General features: G+C 45.7%; 1 protein-coding gene and 1 long non-coding RNA gene across 3 annotated transcripts in view; one reads left to right on the top strand and one right to left on the bottom strand.

Annotated features, from left to right (window-relative positions):
- Positions 1-1,226: 1,226 nt before the first annotated feature.
- Positions 1,227-20,000, bottom strand: part of rps6ka5 (ribosomal protein S6 kinase, polypeptide 5) — a 40,287-nt gene continuing 21,513 nt past the window's right edge. Inside the window, exons 10-17 of the mRNA XM_061236963.1 lie at positions 18,635-18,760; positions 17,709-17,842; positions 17,097-17,190; positions 10,422-10,592; positions 9,404-9,595; positions 8,300-8,459; positions 7,962-8,125; positions 1,227-7,799 (exon numbers count right to left, since the gene is read on the bottom strand). Of these exons, the coding sequence (XP_061092947.1) occupies positions 7,527-7,799; positions 7,962-8,125; positions 8,300-8,459; positions 9,404-9,595; positions 10,422-10,592; positions 17,097-17,190; positions 17,709-17,842; positions 18,635-18,760 (1,314 nt within the window). The 3' untranslated portion in view covers positions 1,227-7,526. The remainder of the gene's footprint in view (positions 7,800-7,961; positions 8,126-8,299; positions 8,460-9,403; positions 9,596-10,421; positions 10,593-17,096; positions 17,191-17,708; positions 17,843-18,634; positions 18,761-20,000) is intronic.
- On the top strand, positions 14,725-16,683 carry LOC133125213 (uncharacterized). 2 transcript variants are annotated; one of them, XR_009708394.1, is made up of 3 exons: positions 14,725-15,044; positions 15,702-15,781; positions 16,537-16,683. It is a non-coding gene; the product is annotated as an uncharacterized LOC133125213 (long non-coding RNA). The 2 variants fall into 2 exon arrangements; XR_009708393.1 differs by lacking the exon at positions 14,725-15,044 and adding an exon at positions 15,175-15,246.

Below are 20,000 nucleotides of genomic sequence, written 5' to 3'. Positions count from 1 at the left end.
CTACAGGTGCACTGAAAGTTTATTCTACAGGCGCACGAAAGTTTATTCTACAGGCGCACTGAAAGTGTTGCGCAATACATTTTTTAGTGGAAAAATTATTTTTGGCATACGACACTTGTGGCAAGGGTTACTTCCCAAATTTACTCCCCCCCCCCCCCACCACCACAGCAGCACCTGCACCAATCGGCAACGAAGCTCAACAGCAAGCCGCAAGGGCTAAGCCCGTCACTATGACAACACCTCCCCTCCCTAAAACACTGGGCAGGGCTCCAAAGGCCCACACCAGCAGGAGGGTGTCCTATGAATGCGTGACTTACAGTGCAGCTGGACGTGTGTGTGTGTGTGTGTGTGTGTGTGTGCGTGCGTGCGTACGTGTGTCTGTTGGGGGGTCCTGCACTGACTCGATTTTGTGTAAATATGGAAAGCAAAAAAAAGAAAAAAACAACTGCATTTCAACTGCCACCGCAGGCTCAGAGGTTAGAGGCCCAGCTATAGAACAGCACTGAGAACACAGGAGTAGCTAGCCTGGGTTCAGCCAGCTTCTGGGGCTACGGTTCATACATTACAGACGAGAGCATCAAATCATAAACGGCAAATGGGACTGCATTCATATAGCGCTTTGATCCGAAGTGCTTTACAATTAACAGCGTTGTTTATTCACCCATTCTCTCACTCTCTCTCACATACACCCATGCAAGGCACCAATCAGCTCGTTGGGAGCAACGGGGCGGGGGGGGGGGGGGGGGGGGGGGATTAGGTGTCTTGCTGAAGGACACCGCAACGCACCCAGAGTGGGACCGGACTGCCAGACGACCGCTCTTACCTCCTGAGTCATGTCCCACCGTGTGGGAAAGAGATGTTAAGAGCGCTGTCCAGCCCCTTCTGAAACACAACTTAAACACCGCCGTGGGGCTCGGGTAAGGCTTTGCAGAGCCGTCTGTATCAAACAGACAGAAGTGCACTTTACCACTTCCTCCTCATCATAATACTGGTCTGCCGCAAGAGAAGCGCCACTTGACTCGCCAGTTACTCTTCAATAAGACCTAAATCACGCATGTCCATTACAGGGAGAAAAACCGGCACCGCTGGACATGCAGGCAGACGGCGCCCTCTGGTGGTCATCTGCGGGAATGGAGAAAAACTGACACAATATAAGCACGACCACAGAGACCGTACTCATTGCCATTAATTTAGTGCCTACCAAGATACACATCACAAGGCGCGAGTATGTGAACATATATAACTTTATTAAACATATGACATTAAACAGTACCAGCATTATTATATAATTTATTTAATATAAAGATTTCAAAACTTTAAAGCCCTTATCTTTTTCTTGAACATTGTGTTGTTTAAACGTATACTGAACCGCAATTGTTCCAAGTCTCAACCACGGGAAACGATACAAACATTACTCCAACGGGACCAACCAACTACACACACACACATTCCTCTCCTCTGTTCAACACTCAGTTCACCATTAAAACGTTGACCCACACACAAAGCACTGGAGTTTCACACAATGTAGTACCACATAAAACAAAAAATGTCATAACTTTTTGAAACGTTATTCTCTTTAAAATACTCACCAAAGTTCATGGTTACTCTATATCTTTTTTAAAAAATACAATTGTGTTATTTTTTGTCAAAATTCTTATTTAAATACCTAGTACAACCAATAGAGCATTTGAATTTTGCATTTAAGTCAGATTTGTATGTACTTATGGCTTAACATATACAATATATCAATATATACAGCAGACAAAAACAAAAAGTGAAATAATTTTGGTTTGTCTTTGTGTAGACACAGCCACAAATGATGATTTCAGTATCAATAAGTTAATAAATCTATAAATCTATGCTCTAGCCCAGCTAGATAACAAAAAATATAATTGTGTAAATATTTACGTAATGCCTTATCTAAAAAAAAAAAAAAAAGAGTACTTTTCTCTGCATAAAGATGACATTGCACATTCCAAAGTGAAAAACAGATCGACATTTTTTCTTGTGCCGCCACAGTTAAAAGGACTACAAGGGCTAAACTAAACCTCGATCTGACCAAACCCTAATGGATCCCAAGAGAACTCGCACTCAAAGGCCGCCCCCTGCTGGCCACCACTGGAAATGCCCTGCAGAACACTTCAAAATCCTGGGTCTCAATACCACGTCTGGCCTTAATGACTTAATCAGCCCGAACATTTATGGCACCTCAGATTATAGCTATATTTCTCGATAAGCGCATGCATGACAGCGCGAGACTGTTGTTGTGTCCCCATATGAAATGTTACTCCACGATCTACGAGTGAACCAGTGTTGGGGTATACAGCCAGTTAGCGGATTTAGCCAGGGTAATGACAGGAAACAAATACCTGCACACATGTCAGCCCTCCAGGGACAGAAATTCCCACCCCTGCTCTAATATCTATGGTCTACTATCTTCTTAAAGGCGGTCACTGATTGGTATGTTCTCTTAAATTACAAAAAGAAAACCCCACTTCAGTGCCTAGCTTTTAAAGGTCCGATTGTAGCATGACTGGACACCCTTTTCACTAACCATACGGTTAGATATCCTGTGCACTTATGGAAAAATAAAAAATAAAACGGTCTCAAACAGTAAAGCAGTGACTTTTATATATATATATGTTTTCTCCATTGAACTCTCTCACTAAACTGTATAATAAAACACAATTCAAAATCAGTGAGGATATAAATGATCATATTAGGGATTTCAAGAAACACAAACCTAATCAAACATACATAAACTTCTATCCTGTAAAAAGAAAAATAACAAAATGAGTTTTCACAGTGAGGTGTGTCCACAGTGCAGAGAACAGCAGGGTCTACTGACCAAAAAGGGTGCAGCTATGAAGCAGCTAAAGAGAGCAGGGATTATGGGATTGTTTATGACGACGGCAATGGCACATATTTTCGGTGAATATAAAAACGCTAAGCAGCATCAGCTGCCTATGAAAGCACACTCGAAATAGTGAAGCCTTATTTCCTCCATCGCTTTACGAGGAGTAATAAGCACTACACGCTTTTAAGAATACTAAATTTTATTTTAAAAAATAAAAGTAAAAGTTTACTACAAAAAAGGTAAAAGCACATGCTTTCCTGTTGAAAGGTAGGTTTTGCATGAATTGGTTCCAACAGTGTTGCCGTTACAGCAGCATCATTTCCCTTTGGCAAAATGAAGAGCAAAAAATAAATAAAAAATAATTACAAAACAAAAACAGCCATTTCCTGAACAGCTCACTCCCAACCTGTTCGTAAAACGAGGAACAATGTAGACGTCCTCTTCGGTTGGACCCAGAATGTTAGTTCAGTGTAGCCCCACCACCAAAACCGTTTACAGATTCGAAACCCTGTGTGGATTCAAAATGGAGGGCTCGCGTGAGACGCACAAACGCGAGCGTTTCCTCAGCTCGTGCGCAGACAGTGACTTCCATCCAATCAAAACCTCATGTTAGGACATACAAATATAATACAAACTCCAGATTAATGTTACCATTTAAAAAAAGAGTTAATACTAAAGGAACTCTTTAGCATCACATTTAGCTTTTTTTTTTCTTTTTTTTTTAATACGTTCTCCTGAACAATGACTATTTTCATTGGTACTCCCGCCCGATGGCGTCCAGCTGGGCTGTGTGCCAGAGGCACCAGCTCTCAGAGCAGTCCCTCACAATGGAACTCCTCTTTCGACCATTTTGCTCCAGAGCCCCGGCATGCAGACGGAGGGCCATATTCAGCCCGGCGAGAGAGAGAACACGGCCCCCGCCTGAGGACTGCAACATGCTCCTCACCGGGAGAAAGGTCCCTTTAAAACAGGTCTCTCCTTTCAAATAATGCTTTAAAATCTCTGGCCATTCACAAACAAAAGACACAAAGACAAACTGCTACTTTGTATTCAACTAGTACACAAGTTTAACAAGTCACTTTTTTACATAAGTACTAGCTGTGATTCATCATAAAGGACTTCCAAGAAAACGACAGCAATTTATCCGTCTGGCTGACCTAGAAACGGTTCGCACTTTTGATTAAAATGCAACACGTGCAATTTCTCATGAAATAGACAATTTCGCGAGAAAGGTCTATGTAGGTGACCCAGTTCTGGGTCACCTACATAGTACAGGATTAAATTATTCGCCAGAGAGGAAAATCTAAACCTGCTTCTGGGGGAAAAAAACACCCATCTGCAGCGAAACCAAAGAACGGGAAGGTCATGGCCGCCGCAATCCATAAATAATCCTGTGATGTCAACTAAAACAATTTTCCTAAATGCGAAAGCGACACCAGTCACGTCGTTTCGTTTTAGTCCGCGATTTCTAGAGGCACACCTTCCCACCAGGCAAACATCGAAACGAAACGAAGACGAAGAAAGCCCGACAGAAATATCCCAATGCATGTGCTATTTACCCTCGTTACCGGCCTACCATACTATACCATACAGTAGCGTACATCACTGACCGCGTGCATAGAACAGTTCGTTTGATATCGTTAATCCAAGTATTTGAACCGACATTTGAACAATTCATATTTTACATGATATACACTGAATACAGACATGACACAAGATGTTAAAAGAGGACCGTCTATATATACATATATATTTTTTTTTTATCCCAAAAGGGCTAAACCAATCACACTTTGGTTTAGTGATACTCGGTGATGTGTAAAACGCACGGTTCTGATTGTCTTCAGCTGAATGTGTGGTTTGCGTAGCGCCCCCTGCTCACACACAAATATGAGGAGGGCGAGAGCTCGCTCGCTAATACCGACAGTAGTTACAGCTACTGCACGTGCAAGCGCTCTGCATCCACTGCAACCGACGAAGCCTGCGGCAGGACAGCTAAAAAAATACCACAAGTGTGAAATACAGGACACATAACAGTCTACAATTATCTGGTATTCTACTGGAGGAATCTACTGCTCCCAATGCCCTGTACTACTCAGATATACTGTACAATAACTGTAATCTCTTACCCAGGGGTCCCTTGTAAAAGAGATGTTTTATCTCACTGAGACTCACCTGAAAAAATAACCGACCACGGACCTGTCTACTCTATACAACAAGGTTCGATATCTCTGATCAAAAAATATATTTCCTCTGTAGTCTACCCCACGATATACTGAAGGACAGATCTTATGCATATCCTGTAAACAAGATCTCGAAACCACCATTAGAGCATAAATTCACAACTTGTTGAACAATCAAGGTTGGAAATCACGCTAAGAAGCAGTACAATTTAACATGTGAATAACTGAATCACAGTCCTGCAACTGAACTGGGGCTGTAATCTGGGCCACTGGCACTGGTAGGTGTTTTGGCAGTCAGTCAGTGGTAGTAAAGGTGGGTGGGGGGGAGGGGGCTTTTTTGGGCCACATTCCAGGTTTCAGTGTCCAGGTTCACCAACCCCCTCCAAGTGGGAGATGATCATAAAAGGTCTTCTCCAATCTAGAATTTCCCAATTTTTCAGTTCGTAGAAACCGTGAAAAAATTGAACTAAAAATCACACTTTGCCCCTGCATCCAGCAAAAAATATCCACCCAATAAGCCTGCCCTGCATTTAGATACGTAACCCGCAGTACAAAGCAGCTACAGTGGTCAAAAAGAGCAATTCTGCAGCAGGCAGGAAACAGACTAGCCGTACAGCACTCGATATGCAATACAACGGACCGTGGACTTCAGCTTGGACCAAAGCCATTGTTCTGGACAAAAGCTTGTAGTACTTGTAGTACACGCATATATAAAACAGGAACTAATGCTTCAGTAATATCCGAAAAGCACAGAAAAAGACAGAAACCGGCGCAGCGGCATGGCTGTGCGCGTGATATGTGCTTGCAGAAGTGATATTCCCTTTAGATATTGCATAGGAAGCCTCACTTTCCTGTGCGCACCTTTATACGCACGTGAAATACTGAAATGTTTAAACACAGCCACTATATGCACCTAGAGGCTCGCAACGTGGAAAACGTACAGAGCTTTGGGACAAATAATTGAGTAAAAAAAATGTCCCAAAGGCTCTTTTTCAGATTTTTTCTATTTTTTTTTTTTTTAAAGACCACGCTCCCCTTTTCAGTTGTAAATAGGTCTTCAAAGCACAGTTGTTTTTTCTTGGGAAAAACAAAAAAACAAACAAACAAACAAACTCAAAACAAAATCCGTGTTCACTTAAAGCTCTTCCCGTAAGAGTTGGCTCTCTGGTTCCGAAGCACAGAGAACTTTGAGGGGTTATTGCTGTGCTGGTCTGACTCGTATTTTGATGCATATTTGTGCCCGTCGTAGCTCTGTCCATTGTCTTCCCATCGGTGAAGCCACCTGGAAGTGCATGCGAAGCTCGGCCAGGATTTGGCATAGGACAGCCCTTCCCAAAGAAAATGGCACCCTCGAAAATCTATAAATACGACCACAACATGTAGAAGGGCTGCAGAAACTTCAAAGAGATTTAAAGGTTACGAACGTTTCCCATAATTCGCTGCAGCTGGCCCGCATTACTGTTCCCAAATAAAAAGCCACCACAACCCCTCCCCCTGCGCCCCTCTCACAAAACTAGAAACAATATACTCTTGCGCACGGTCGGTGAGCTCACTTCTAAAAGTACCTTGGGCGTTGCGGCTCACACGTAAACAGTGTCTGCAGTGTCTACGCCGAGCGACGGCCGACCCCAAACAGGCAAAGGTCACGGCGATCTCACCCAATCACAGAGCAGCGCTGTCCACGCAGTATCTCTGCTTTGCGCCAGGAAGGACGAATCGTCCGCGAAATTACTCTTAGGTACGATGTTAAAGTTAATGCTACATGAACAGATATGCAAAAATCCTTGTAGACAAATATTGTTCTTTTCTATGCTACAGTTGTTTAGGAGCTGAGGTGTTGATTTTTTTTTGTCTAAAAAAAACTACACATTAATGCTTTTTCTTTTTTTTTGCCAAAAAGTTCTGCGGTGAATGTATCTAAAAATGGAAAATGGAGCAAGATTTCTGAAAAAAGTAGAAATGTCTAATGGTCTCAATTAACCACGGAAACAGTCACTTAACGACAGTAACTACATGGACAATAAGTTAAGAGATACGAAGCACAAATCCTGTGACAATATATCATTTTCCCACCTAATGTACACCCTTATAAACACTCTCTACCACCACCTAAACCGTCATCCAGAATGTTCCATGGGAAAAGGGCTGGCTTTCACACCCGCCACCGTCCTGCCCGTTCAAAGCCATCTGGATGTCTCGGGAAGTCCGTTGTCATGGCGATTAGTGAGGACATGCGCGGAGCGGGTGGGGTCGGTCCTCCTATTGCTAGCGATGTTTTGGGGGGGGGGAAAAGAGGATTCTGGGTCAGTGCATGCATGTTTTATTTTTTTTTGGTGGAAATGAAGGCATTCCCAACCGGTTTGGAATTCCAGTGTGTGCTGACCAAGCTGCCCAAGAGAAGACCGTTCCCCGTCCGTCCGTCCGTCCGTCAGTGCACCCCGCCGCCGTGATGTCACTTCCTCCCGTTTCCCCCCCAGCCCCCGCTCCGCTCACTCGGAGGAGAAGTGGAACATGGACGGTTTTTTGGCGGCCTTCGGCGGCGGCTCGCCGTCCGCGCCGAAGGCCGGGGGGGAGCTGATGGGGGGCAGGGGGGCGTCGCCGGGCGTGGTCTGCGAGGAAGAGGACGAGGAGTGCGAGCTCTCGCTGGAGCTGCTCCGCGTCTCCGTGCTGGTGCTGGTCTTCTTCATCTTCCTCCGCTTGGCCAGGGGAGCCTTGTCCACCGTCTGCAGCCGGAAGCCCTCCCTCTTACACTTGTTAAAGGCCTGAAAGTTAAGGTTTAAAAAAAATAAAATTTAAAAAAAGACACAGAAAAGTCCTTCAATCGTCCCTGGTTATGGGTGTGCACATTTCTGTACGTCGCTCTGGATTTGAGTGGCTCTGAGTGGCGTTTGTAGTTAGCGCTGAGCAGCTAGCGGCGCTCTTACGTTGAAGGTGGCTTTGACGTAGGTGTGCACAGAGGCTGTGGAGGAGCCCAGGATGTCTGGCGTCATCAGCGGGTTGGAGGACAGCTGGCTGTCGTCCTGAAGCCAGGCGTTGTACCTCAGGTCGCACATCTTGATCCGCTTCTCCGGATCCACCGTCAGCAGCTCTGTTACCACAGAAGAAGAAACGCAAACGCAAGCATTTTCCCCTTCAATTCACAGCCATTAGCACTGTCACCTTAAAACAAGAGTCATATATTAAAGTTTGCATGGTATTGGTATGGATTTTACAACACCTTGTAATGTTCACATTGGTTTTGCTATTATGACATGATCATCACCTTGTATGAGGTCCTTGGCCTGCTGGGATACATTCCTCCAGGCCTCGCCTTCAAAAGAAAAGTCCCCTTTCTTGATCTTCTTCATGATCTCCTCAGCACTGGTGTGGGTGAGACTCTTCTCTTGACACTGGAAGGGCACTTGCCCTGACAGCATGGTGTACTGTGGGTGGGAAGCAAAGAAATCGGAGTCAACACAACAATACAATAAACCGGTACACACACACACACACAAACAGGCACAGATGTGTGCACACACACATAAGAAACACACACAGTCACACACATGCACAAGCATGCACACACATATTTTTATACTTTTATTCATGTCCACAAACCAAAGTAACATCAAAGCACATAGACACATAACACAGAATAATGACATGGACTCTCACACACGCACACACACACAGTTTCCCTTTTCAAAGCGATAAAGGTTTGGCACAGGTCCGATCTTTGAGAAGTAGTTTCTGTTTCCCGACTCACTGCATTTACAGTCTCAGTTCAGTGAGCCTGTCTGTAGCGATCAGGTTACACTGCACCGCGCGTCTCTCCGGGCCCCCAGGGGGCCACAGCGAAAGAACCGCAGACCCACACGCATGGCCAGCCAAGCGGAGAAGACCGACACCGCTGTCTGCGCGCTCAGAACAGCTCCGAGACGCAGCCTGAAATTCCACCACACCAATGAGCTGTAGGGCTACTCCTTACTCCCTCCAGGGGAAAAACCCGGCGTTATTTTCCCGCCGAAATTTAACGCAGGTAGCACGGAGACCCCGAATCACAAACACAAAGGGCTAATCAAAAGACACATTAACTCAAGAGCACCCACACAGTTCTGGATGCAGACATGGCTCAGCTGCCTTCAGCACAGCAGGAATTCCACACATCTCCCGCGCGGCATTCCGACATTCCGGGGCCGAAACAAGGCGGCATTCCGGGCATCGCCGTCGCGTTAATGGGGCAATGCAAGGCAGCATTGTGGGAGCTTTCGCCGCGGGGCTAGAAGTGTTTAGATCTGCTCGGACTGCTTTCAAAGGCGAGGGTCAAACCCGAACGATTTGCCGGGATCTTGTGACCGGCGGACGGGGTGGAAAAGCGGGAACTCACCAGGATGACGCCCAGGCTCCACAGGTCACACGACTCGTCGTAGCCGTCGTAGTTGAGGATCTCCGGGGCAGCGTACTGCAGGGTGAAGCAGGGCGTCTTCAGCAGCTGGTTGTCCGGAGGCTTCAGTCGGGCGAAACCGAAGTCGATGATCTTTATCTCCGAGCCCTCGCTGCTGTCGGTGAACAACAGATTCTGCGAAACGGAACAAAAATATATGCCACGACGGAAAATAACACAAACTAAGATAAATATGGGTAATATTCACGTCTCGCTATTCATTTCTAAATGTGTTTTTGGCAAAAATCCTGTATGAGAAAAGCAAATACCGGAGAGTGACCCAACGGTACAGACACGCTGCAAGACATAAATATGTCGAGACATATTAAGATGTCTTAAGCTACCGCTTGCTTGACAGCTTAAATTGTCTTACCCCGCTGTCAAATCTTGAAATGAGTCTCACTGCACTGGCGGCTCTTATTAGCACAAATATGGGGGCAGCCTGTACCCTAGCAGCGATGGTACACTACTGAGACCCAGAAGGTTGGGGTTCCAAGCCCCAGTGTCACCATGATAAGACCCACACAGCTGTTGGGCTCTTCAGCAAGGCCCTTAACCCCACAGTGATCTAGGGAGGGAAGGCTTAATCTAATCAACTGTAAATCAATTTGAATGGAAGCATCGGCTAAGTAAGAAATTATTATTATTATAATTATTAATTGAGATAACATCAAAAGTCTAAATGTAAGACTACAATACTTGCAGTGCAGGGTCTGAAAGCCCAGAACTGCTGTACGGTCTGTCTGTCTGTCCTGTCCCATCTGTTAGTCTGTCTGTCTGTCGGTCCTGTCCTATTGGTCAGTCTGTGTGTCTGTCCTGTCCTATTGGTCAGTCTGTGTGTCTGTCCTGTCCTATCAGTCTGTCTGTCTGTCTGTCTGTCTGTCTGTCTGTCTGTCCTGTCCTGTCCTGTCCTGTCCTGTCCTGCCCTGTCCTGTCCTATTGGTCAGTCTGCCTGTCGTACCTCTGGTTTGAGGTCCCGGTGGACCACGCCCACGTCGTGCATGTGACTGACGGCGGAGACCAGGCGTCTCATGATCCGGCTGGCCTCGGTCTCGCTGAAGTGCTGCTTCTGCCGGATCCTCTCCAGTAGCTCCCCGCCCCCCAGGAGCTCCAGGACCAGGTACGTGTGAAGCTGAACGAGGGACACACACACACACACACACACACACACACACACCGTTCAGCGTTACCGCAATGCATGTGTGAAACACGCTCCCACCATATTACATTACAGTCATTCAATTAGCTCTGTGAACACACACTATAGGGTAGCCTATAGCCTACAGGCTAAGTTGTTTGACTGAGACCCAAGGGTATCTTGGTTCAAACCCTACTGTAACCACAATAAGTTTGGTGCAGCTGTGGGGCCTTGGTCAAGGCCCAAAACCCCACATTGTTCCAGGAGTATTGGCCCCTGCTTAGTCTAATCAACTGTAAGTTGCTTTGGATGAAAGTAGCAGAAAAATAAATAATGTAATTGAAATATTAAACTACAGACATTCAGTTAGCACTGGGAACTCGCTCTAACCATTATACTACATTACACTCATTCAGTTAGCACTGGGAACACGCTCTGACCATTAAACTGCATTACACTCATTCAGTTAGCACTGGGAACACGCTATAACCATTATACTACATTACACTCATTCAGTTAGCACACGCTATAACCATTATACTACATTACACTCATTCAGTTAGCACTGGAACACGCTATAACCATTATACTACATTACACTCCTTCAGTTAGCACTGGGAATATGCTCTGACCATTATACTACATTACACTCATTCAGTTAGCACTGGGAACACGCTATAACCATTATACTACACTACACTCATTCAGTTAGCACTGGGAACATGCTCTAAGCATTATACTACATTACACCCATTCAGTTAGCACTGGGAACACGCTATAACCATTGTACTACATTACACTCATTCAGTTAGCACTAGGAACACGCTATAACCATTATACTACATTACACTCATTCAGTTAGCACTGGGAACACGCTATAACCATTATACTACATTACACTCATTCAGTTAGCACTGGGAACACGCTATAACCATTATACTACATTACACTCCTTCAGTTAGCACTGGGAACATGCTCTGACCATTATACTACATTACACTCATTCAGTTAGCACTGGAACACGCTATAACCATTATACTACATTACACTCATTTAGTTAGCACACGCTATAACCATTATACTACATTACACTCATTCAGTTAGCACTGGAACACGCTATAACCATTATACTACATTACACTCCTTCAGTTAGCACTGGGAACATGCTCTGACCATTATACTACATTACACTCATTCAGTTAGCACTAGGAACACGCTATAACCATTATACTACATTACACTCATTCAGTTAGCACTGGGAACACGCTATAACCATTATACTACATTACACTCATTCAGTTAGCACTGGGAACATGCTCTAAGCATTATACTACATTACACTCATTCAGTTAGCACTAGGAACACGCTATAACCATTATACTACATTACACTCATTCAGTTAGCACTGGGAACACGCTAACCATTATACTACATTACACTCATTCAGTTAGCACTGGGAACACGCTATAACCATTATACTACATTACACTCATTCAGTTAGCACTGGGAACACGCTATAACCATTATACTACATTACACACATTCAGTTAGCACTGGGAACACGCTATAACCATTATACTACATTACACTCATTCAGCTAGCGCCCTCTCTCATCCGGAGTGACGCACAATGCAGGGGAACACAAGTGCCTTCACCTCGGCCCGCAACAAAGCTCGGCCGTCGAGTGCGTTTAGCCGTCGGCCATTTTCTCAGCACTCAGCCGTGAAACGCTTTCATTTCACCACAAAGGCCGCTATCCTGCTGTTGATGTCTTCCGATGGCCGATAAACATCGCCCGTAAAAATTCCTAACTGCAGACAAACGCTTACACCGGTACGGCATCGACAATAACACCTCTCCGTTTACCACTTGTTTTTTTTCAACTGATACAGATACAACCCTGACATTTGGAGCATCCTGAGTCATAACAGTCTTCCATGATGAAGATGAAGTTTTTATGTGTGTGCCTGTGTGTGTGTCTGTCTGCACCTGTGTGTGTATGTGTGTGTATGTGTGTGTGCGCCCACGTGTCCCGTTTGTTTGTGTGCGTAGCCCGTTGCCTGTGCCTGTGTGTGTGTGTATGTGATTGTGTATGTACGTGTGTGTGATTTTATATGTGTGATTGTGTGTGTGTGTGTGTGGGTGTTTGTGTGCGCACCTGTGTGTGTTTTTTACATTCCTTTTAGACCAGCGTACAATCAGCAGATGAACCAGCCAGGCTGAAAGGGGAGAGGTAACGGTGGTGAAGAGGCGTCCCAGAGGTGAACACATTACGATGGGACCGTCAGTGTTGTGCTGACTACAGTAGAGCTCGATACAGGGGTAGCACCACATATTTCGCCAAACAAAGTTAATTTCCTCCACTTCTACTGTTCATACGTCGTTTCCAGAATGAAAGGAAAATGTGCTTCAGAAAGCATTTAATAAAAACACATTATTATATATATTTTAAATTGCAGAAACAAGTTTCCAGGGGGTTGGGATGGGTCTAACATTGAGGGGGGGGGGACAACGGGGAAAACCTGAAAACATTATTTCCTCAGTAAAGAGAAAGATAGGGCTGAGAAGGGCCTGAAAAGCAGAGACACTATAAATAACGGACAGAAACGGCAACAGAATGGAAATTCAAATGCGATCGTTGTGACGGGCCGGGGCATATGGTGCGGATTAATGGCGGGGATTTGATGAAAAGGACTTTCAGCGAGGCTCGGAGATAAAGCATAAAAATCCTTTTTATATTCTCGAAGCGCGATGCGAGTGCGCGCGCGAGACTAAACGGGCGATATGTAGCTTAAACAAAACCATATTAGAAGCTAGACAGCGGACAATTAGCGTGTCTGTTGAGGGGGAGTTATAGGTCTAATTAGCGGAAGGGGCCGGAACAATGCGGGGACGGGGCCTTTGATCTGGGAGCGGGGGAGCGGGGTGCAGGTGGAAGCAGTAATAAGCCTATGGAGCTCATCAACTCTCAAGTGCTGCTTCTCCCCTGAACATGGCCCCCGGTGCGCTAATGAACCTGCAGATCTGTCCTGTCTGACCTGGGCTAGAGGCTGCGCTCTCACACACACACACACACACACACACACACACACACACACACACACACACACACACACACACACACACACACACACACACACACACACACACACACACACACACACACACACACACACACGGGCAAACGCGCTCACACGCACGCACGCACACACGCACACACGCACACACATACACAATCATATACACACACATATCTACAACACACACACAGGCAAACACGCTCACACGCACGCACGCACGCACACACACATACACACACAGGCACACACACACATACATACACAATCATATACACATACACACACACACAGGCAGAGACATGCACACACACATACTCAATCACATACACACACATATCCACAACACACACACACACAGGCACACACACACACACATACACACAGGCACACACACACATACACACACAGGCAGAGACATGCACACACACATACTCAATCACATACACACACATATACACAACACACACACACACACACACACACACACACACACATACATACACAACACACACACACAGGCACAATCACACACACACACATACATACACAACACACACACACAGGCACAATCACATACACACACAGGCACACACATACACACACACACTATCACACACACATGCACATATATTGTAGTCTCATACTTCTACACTGCCAACAAGAGGCAGTCTGTCCTGTGCATCACATTCACACATAACAGATGGTTCTCACAGGAATACTCATACCACAGAATGGTTGCTTGCATGCCTTTTTACAGTTATATTACGATATCAAACTACTGCAGTTATATTACGATATCAAACTACATACTAACACAAGTGACAGAGGGCATGCCGCAGGAATCGGCAACTATCTAACGAAACGACAACGGACATCCTCATTCGAACGGCATTAGCCAGTTAGCAGACATAATGGCAGAGTGGGGCAGTTATTATCCCTGCTCCCGTGTGCTTACCATTGCACCTCACGATCTGTCACTCGACGCCGGGAGACCACCGACTATTTAAGAGAGAGCCCGACGGGAAGAATGCTAGGCTACCCCACAAACAGCCGTACGCAGTAGCACCTGTTCCCATCTGACCTCCTGCCCTGCAAAACCACACTCTCACACTCACGCACTCGCACACTAATAAAGTTACTCCTGTAAACAAAAGGAAATCATCCGGGCTAACCGGATTGATTTAGCGTTTCCTGCGGCACGGCTGTTGACACGGGGGCTGATTTGAGCTGCCTGATTGCTCGTCTGAGACGCGTGCTCCCTGGCACTCCGTCGACTCGGGGGGAAAAAACAAAGTACTCCTCGTGCCAGCTGTGGATTAAACATCAGTCGAGCGCCGCAACTGTTCATTAATCTCATCTAATTAAGGTGAGTAATTAAGTAGGGCTAATTACCTGCCTGCCTTAACTGCCTGGGATTTCGGCAAGCGACTGCCATTCAAATTGACAGATGTGGCCCAAAATGTTCAAGGATTATATTCATTACGCGCAGGAAAGTGCTACGGATATTTATTTACGTGTCGCAAACTCTGAACTGCTGAACTCGCTTCATTATATAAATTGCATCCCAGGTGACAGAAAACCGCCGGCAGACGCATGACATTGACGGCTAACAAAGATAATGTGCTCAAAGACAAGATAATAAAGTGGTGCAGTTAAAAGGAGAGTGAGTCATGCTGCTAAAGAAAAGTAACAAAGGGAGACGTCCTCAAAGTTGGGGTGGAGTATCTGTAGGGTTATACTCGATGCACAGGGTCAATTCATTCCAAAGGTGTGGAAAGGTACATTGAAAAACAGTCCCCACAGCGGATGCTATGCAGAGTTTCAGGAAAAAGAATACACTTCATTAGATGTATAAAAATGACAGCTCTGAGAGCAATAAGCCAGCATGTTGTAATATGTGAGCATATTAGGGTTAAAAGGAGAGGTTAGAAAAGGTTAAAAAAAGAGCTAAGGGTAGCTAAAAGGCTGGTTGAATGCCAAATGTCCAAAACTACAAACTAGAAAGTTTCTTCCTCTGCTGTAGTAGGAAAAGGAGAGATAAAGTGGAGGTGAGGTGCGTTAAGAATAAGGACGGAGCACTGCTTTACAAGAACATGGACAGAGGTAAGAGCGCCTGTCTGGCAGTCGGAGGGGTTGCCGGGTTCAATACCGCCGTGGGTGTGTCGAAGTGTCCCTGAGCAAGACAACTAATCCTCAATTGCTCCCAATGAGCTGGTTGGTGCCTTGCATGGCAGCCAATCACAGCTGGTGTGTGAATATGTTGAGTGTATGTGTGTGTGCGTGCGCACGCACGTATGCGTGTCTGTGTGTGTGTGTGTGTGTGTGAGTGGGTGAGTGAGTGGGAGAATGAGAGGCATTAATTGTAAGGTGCTTTGTTTAGCCCTAGTTGCTGGAAAAAGCTGTGCATTTATCGTTAATAAAAAATTTAAACGTCTTTTATGTTTAGCTGCAATGAGTGCGGTTTTGAGCATACTGTATGAAAAGACTATTAATGAGTCCAATGTGTGTCTGCTGACGTAAAATCCCCTAATCACGGGCCTTTCATTCACCAAGACTTGATCACGGATATAACAAAGATGCCACACACACAGAACGGAAAACACAGTGACTACACGCTGAAAATAGACCTATAAACAGGACTTGACATAAGTGGTATGCAAGTATGCATACACAGGAAAAATATGCACAAAATATATTTGTATTGTACCTATTTTTAGGTGCGTATCTATTTTTAGGTACTCTTTCATGTTGACATAAAATTGCTGCACGTCTCAGTATTCTTGCCGTGCATGCAAACTAGCGTGCCGCATAAAGTGAACCACTGCCTATTAAAGCGTTTTATTTCTTTCTTTTCTGAGGATGAACAGAAGAATGTGCGCCCCGGAGGAAGAATAGAGGTTTTTAATATTCATAATGCGTGACTTGGCTCTGACACGAACGGACACAGCTGTCATCTCCGCAGATTATTACAGTCAGTTCCCTTCAGAACAGCGAACATGGGGGGGGGGGGGGGGGCTCCTACACAGTCCTCTCAGGTTAACCTTCTCACAACCATCAGAGAACATTCCTTCATTGCTCTGAATTAACAGGAAGTTCCTTTAGATGTAGATAACAAATTTAAGTGAATTTTCTGCTATATATGTATCGGTCCCGAAATTGCACAATAACAGAGGGACGGCAAGCCAACTCCCACAGAAATGGATACCCAGACGTGACTCTCCTTACATAAATTAATTATACTGCAATAACCTGACATACAATATATCATCAAGATGTAACAATTCACAATTGTAGGGGCAAACATACACATTACCGCCACTTTCAGAAAGTGCCATATGGGGTTTTTTTTAATCAGTATGAAATGTATTTATGATAACACACGTATTGACTGTATATTACAGTATTTTCTGCTGCTCACCTGGTCGTGATACACCTCGTGGCACCTGACGATGTTGGGGTGGCCGTCGCACAGTTTCAGAGCGGCAATCTCCTTCTGCGACTGCGCCTCCATCCTGTGAGGAAACGGGCACGCAAAACACAGGCTCAAATGACTGATCTACCCAGGAACATCATCACCCTCCTCCCGAGAATAACACGCTTCCTCAGAGCGGAGATACAGTGTTTAACGTCAACGTTCAGTAACGTTCACGGTCCCCTGAATCAGACCTGGGGCAAATATATCATTGTTCTGGATTAAAAGTTTTTGGTGCTCTATTTATATTGCCTGGGGCAACTGAGCAAACCAAGAGGACCAGAAGGTGGGGTACTTCATAGGTTGCAATGCACCAGCCAAGCTCAGTAAAGCGAACAAGAGGACTTGAATCCAAAACAATTACGTATTTGACCCAGGTCTGGTACATATGTACCAGAATTAACACTGAACATTTTACTGTGAAATGGCGGTCATTTTGAAAACACTACTAAAGACACACAAACGCTGGGGTAGAGAAGATGGCTGCCGGTCCAGGCGGTCTCTGGCAGTGACTGGCAGTAGTGCCTGAAGCAGGCCACGGTTTGACCGCTGCAGTACCTCTTGCTGACGATCTTGACGGCGTACTTCTGCCCCGTCTTCTTGTGGGTGCAGCTCCTGCAGATGGAGAAGCTCCCCTCCCCCAGAACGGGCTCCTTCAGGTCCAGCGTGTAGTGTATGTAGAACGGGGAGTCCTGGAGGAACAGCCATTAACACTTATCTATCGCATTATACCCATAACATTTATCTATCGCATTATACCCATAACATTTATCTACCGCATTATAGCCATAACATTTATCTATCACATTATACCCATAACATTTATCTATCGCATTATACCCATAACATTATCTACCGCATTATACCCATAACATTTATCTATCGCATTATACCCACAACATTTATCTACCGCATTATACCCATAACATTTATCTACCGCATTATACCCATAACATTTATCTACCGCATTATACCCATAACATTTATCTATCACATTATACCCATAACATTTATCTACCGCATTATAGCCATAACATTTATCTACCGCATTATACCCATAACATTTATCTATCACATTATATCCATAGGATTATAACGATGGCATTAAACCCATAGGATTATATCTATCGCATTATACTGATAGGATTACATCCACAGCGTTATATCTAAAGCATTTTACTGATAGGATTACATCCACAGCGTTATATCTAAAGCATTATACTGATAGCATTACATCCATAGCATTACATCCATACTAACATATCTCAGTAGTACTACATCCATAGCATTATATCTATAACATGATACCAATAGCATTGCATTTATAGCATTATATCAGATTAACGTACGCCACTCAACCTTACGCCCTTAGTGGAGGGCCCACACTTGACTTCCCTATAACAGGGCGGTGCCCATTAACTGGATTTCCCACGGCCAGTCAGCGGGAGACGTAGCAGGCACAGGTCCTCCAGTGTGTGGGTTACCTTCATCATGGCACTGCGGGCCACGGCGGAGGGCCCAGGCCGCTCCGAGCCTCCACACAGCTGGGCCGGGTCGTCCATCACCACGTTGCGCTTGAACAGGATGGAGGGAGCCATGAAGGAGTAGCCCTGCGGCGCACGGACACAGAGACGACCTTTAACCCCCCGGGGCTCGACGACACTTCATCACACATCGCTGAGTTTACCACCGAATATATACACACACTCACACACACACGCACACACAGCTATATGCGCGCACACACACACACACACACACACACACACACACATCAGACATATCAAAATAAAGCCAAATATAAACTTAGTGACACCCAGCTAACATGCTTCAATTGCACAGAAATTGTGCAAAACCATGTGAATAAAACCACTCGACAGTGACCGACTGTGTTTCAGCCACACCATGACGCCTCAAGGAATGTATCTGCTCCCTCCTACCATCATATGCACAGTGAACACAGAAGAGAAATCGCACACGGAATCGCAACACTGGTCAGTAAAAACACAATCAGATGACTTTCCCCATGTCACTCAGCCCTGCTCCATATTTACAGTATTCATTTACTGTCACCAACACCAGCAGGCGAGCGTTTTACGAGAACAGCGTTCACAGCACCTCCGTCCAAACAACGCCGCCTGCGCTGGTGAAACCCGGCTCGTTTCCGACCGCGGCGCTCCAGTCAAGAGGCCTGGAAATAGAACCGGCGTCCATTTCTTCACTACGCTAAAAAAAACGGAAAAGAAACCGAGAAAAACAAGATGTCCGACAGCGCTGGAGATTTCGGCCGGCGGCGCGGAACATCCAGGCAGGCTCGCTCGTTCGCGACGGGACCGGGGGGGAAGCTCGAGCTCGTCAGGACGGCCGTAGTCACGGCCGCATTCAGTGTCCATCTGGGGGTTATTACGGGCCCCTTTCATCCCCAGCTGCGGGCGAGCGAGGGCCCTTTGAGTGGGAGCCGCGCTCTCTCACAGCTGAATGGCACGAGGGGCCAGATGGATGAGGCTACAGTCTTAATTGCCCGCCTTCAACACATGATTGCTCTGCTTTTGAAATTACATTTCAGCCTCTCTAAAGCAATTTAATTTGTTTCTGGGTTGGGTTGGGAGGGGAGGAGGGAGGGGAGGAGGGAGGGGAGGGAGGAGGGGAGGGGGAGGGTGGGGGGGGGGCGGGTGGAGACAGACACCGCGTTAAAAGTTACAATCACAGTCGCGATCTCCGTAATTGCCGCGCTCGCGAAAATAAAAAATATATATAAATAAATACGCGTGTGTTTTTTCGTTCCGACGTCAGCGGAGGACGGTGAAAGGCGAAGATGAAGTTGGTAATCAGAGGCTGCGGGGGAATAAT

Source organism: Conger conger, chromosome 1 (assembly GCF_963514075.1).
Source record: "Conger conger chromosome 1, fConCon1.1, whole genome shotgun sequence".
NCBI classification, from domain to species: Eukaryota; Metazoa; Chordata; class Actinopteri; order Anguilliformes; family Congridae; genus Conger; species Conger conger.
The sequence above is the reverse complement of the archived record's forward strand: the minus strand, read 5'-3'. Positions and strand labels throughout refer to the sequence as shown.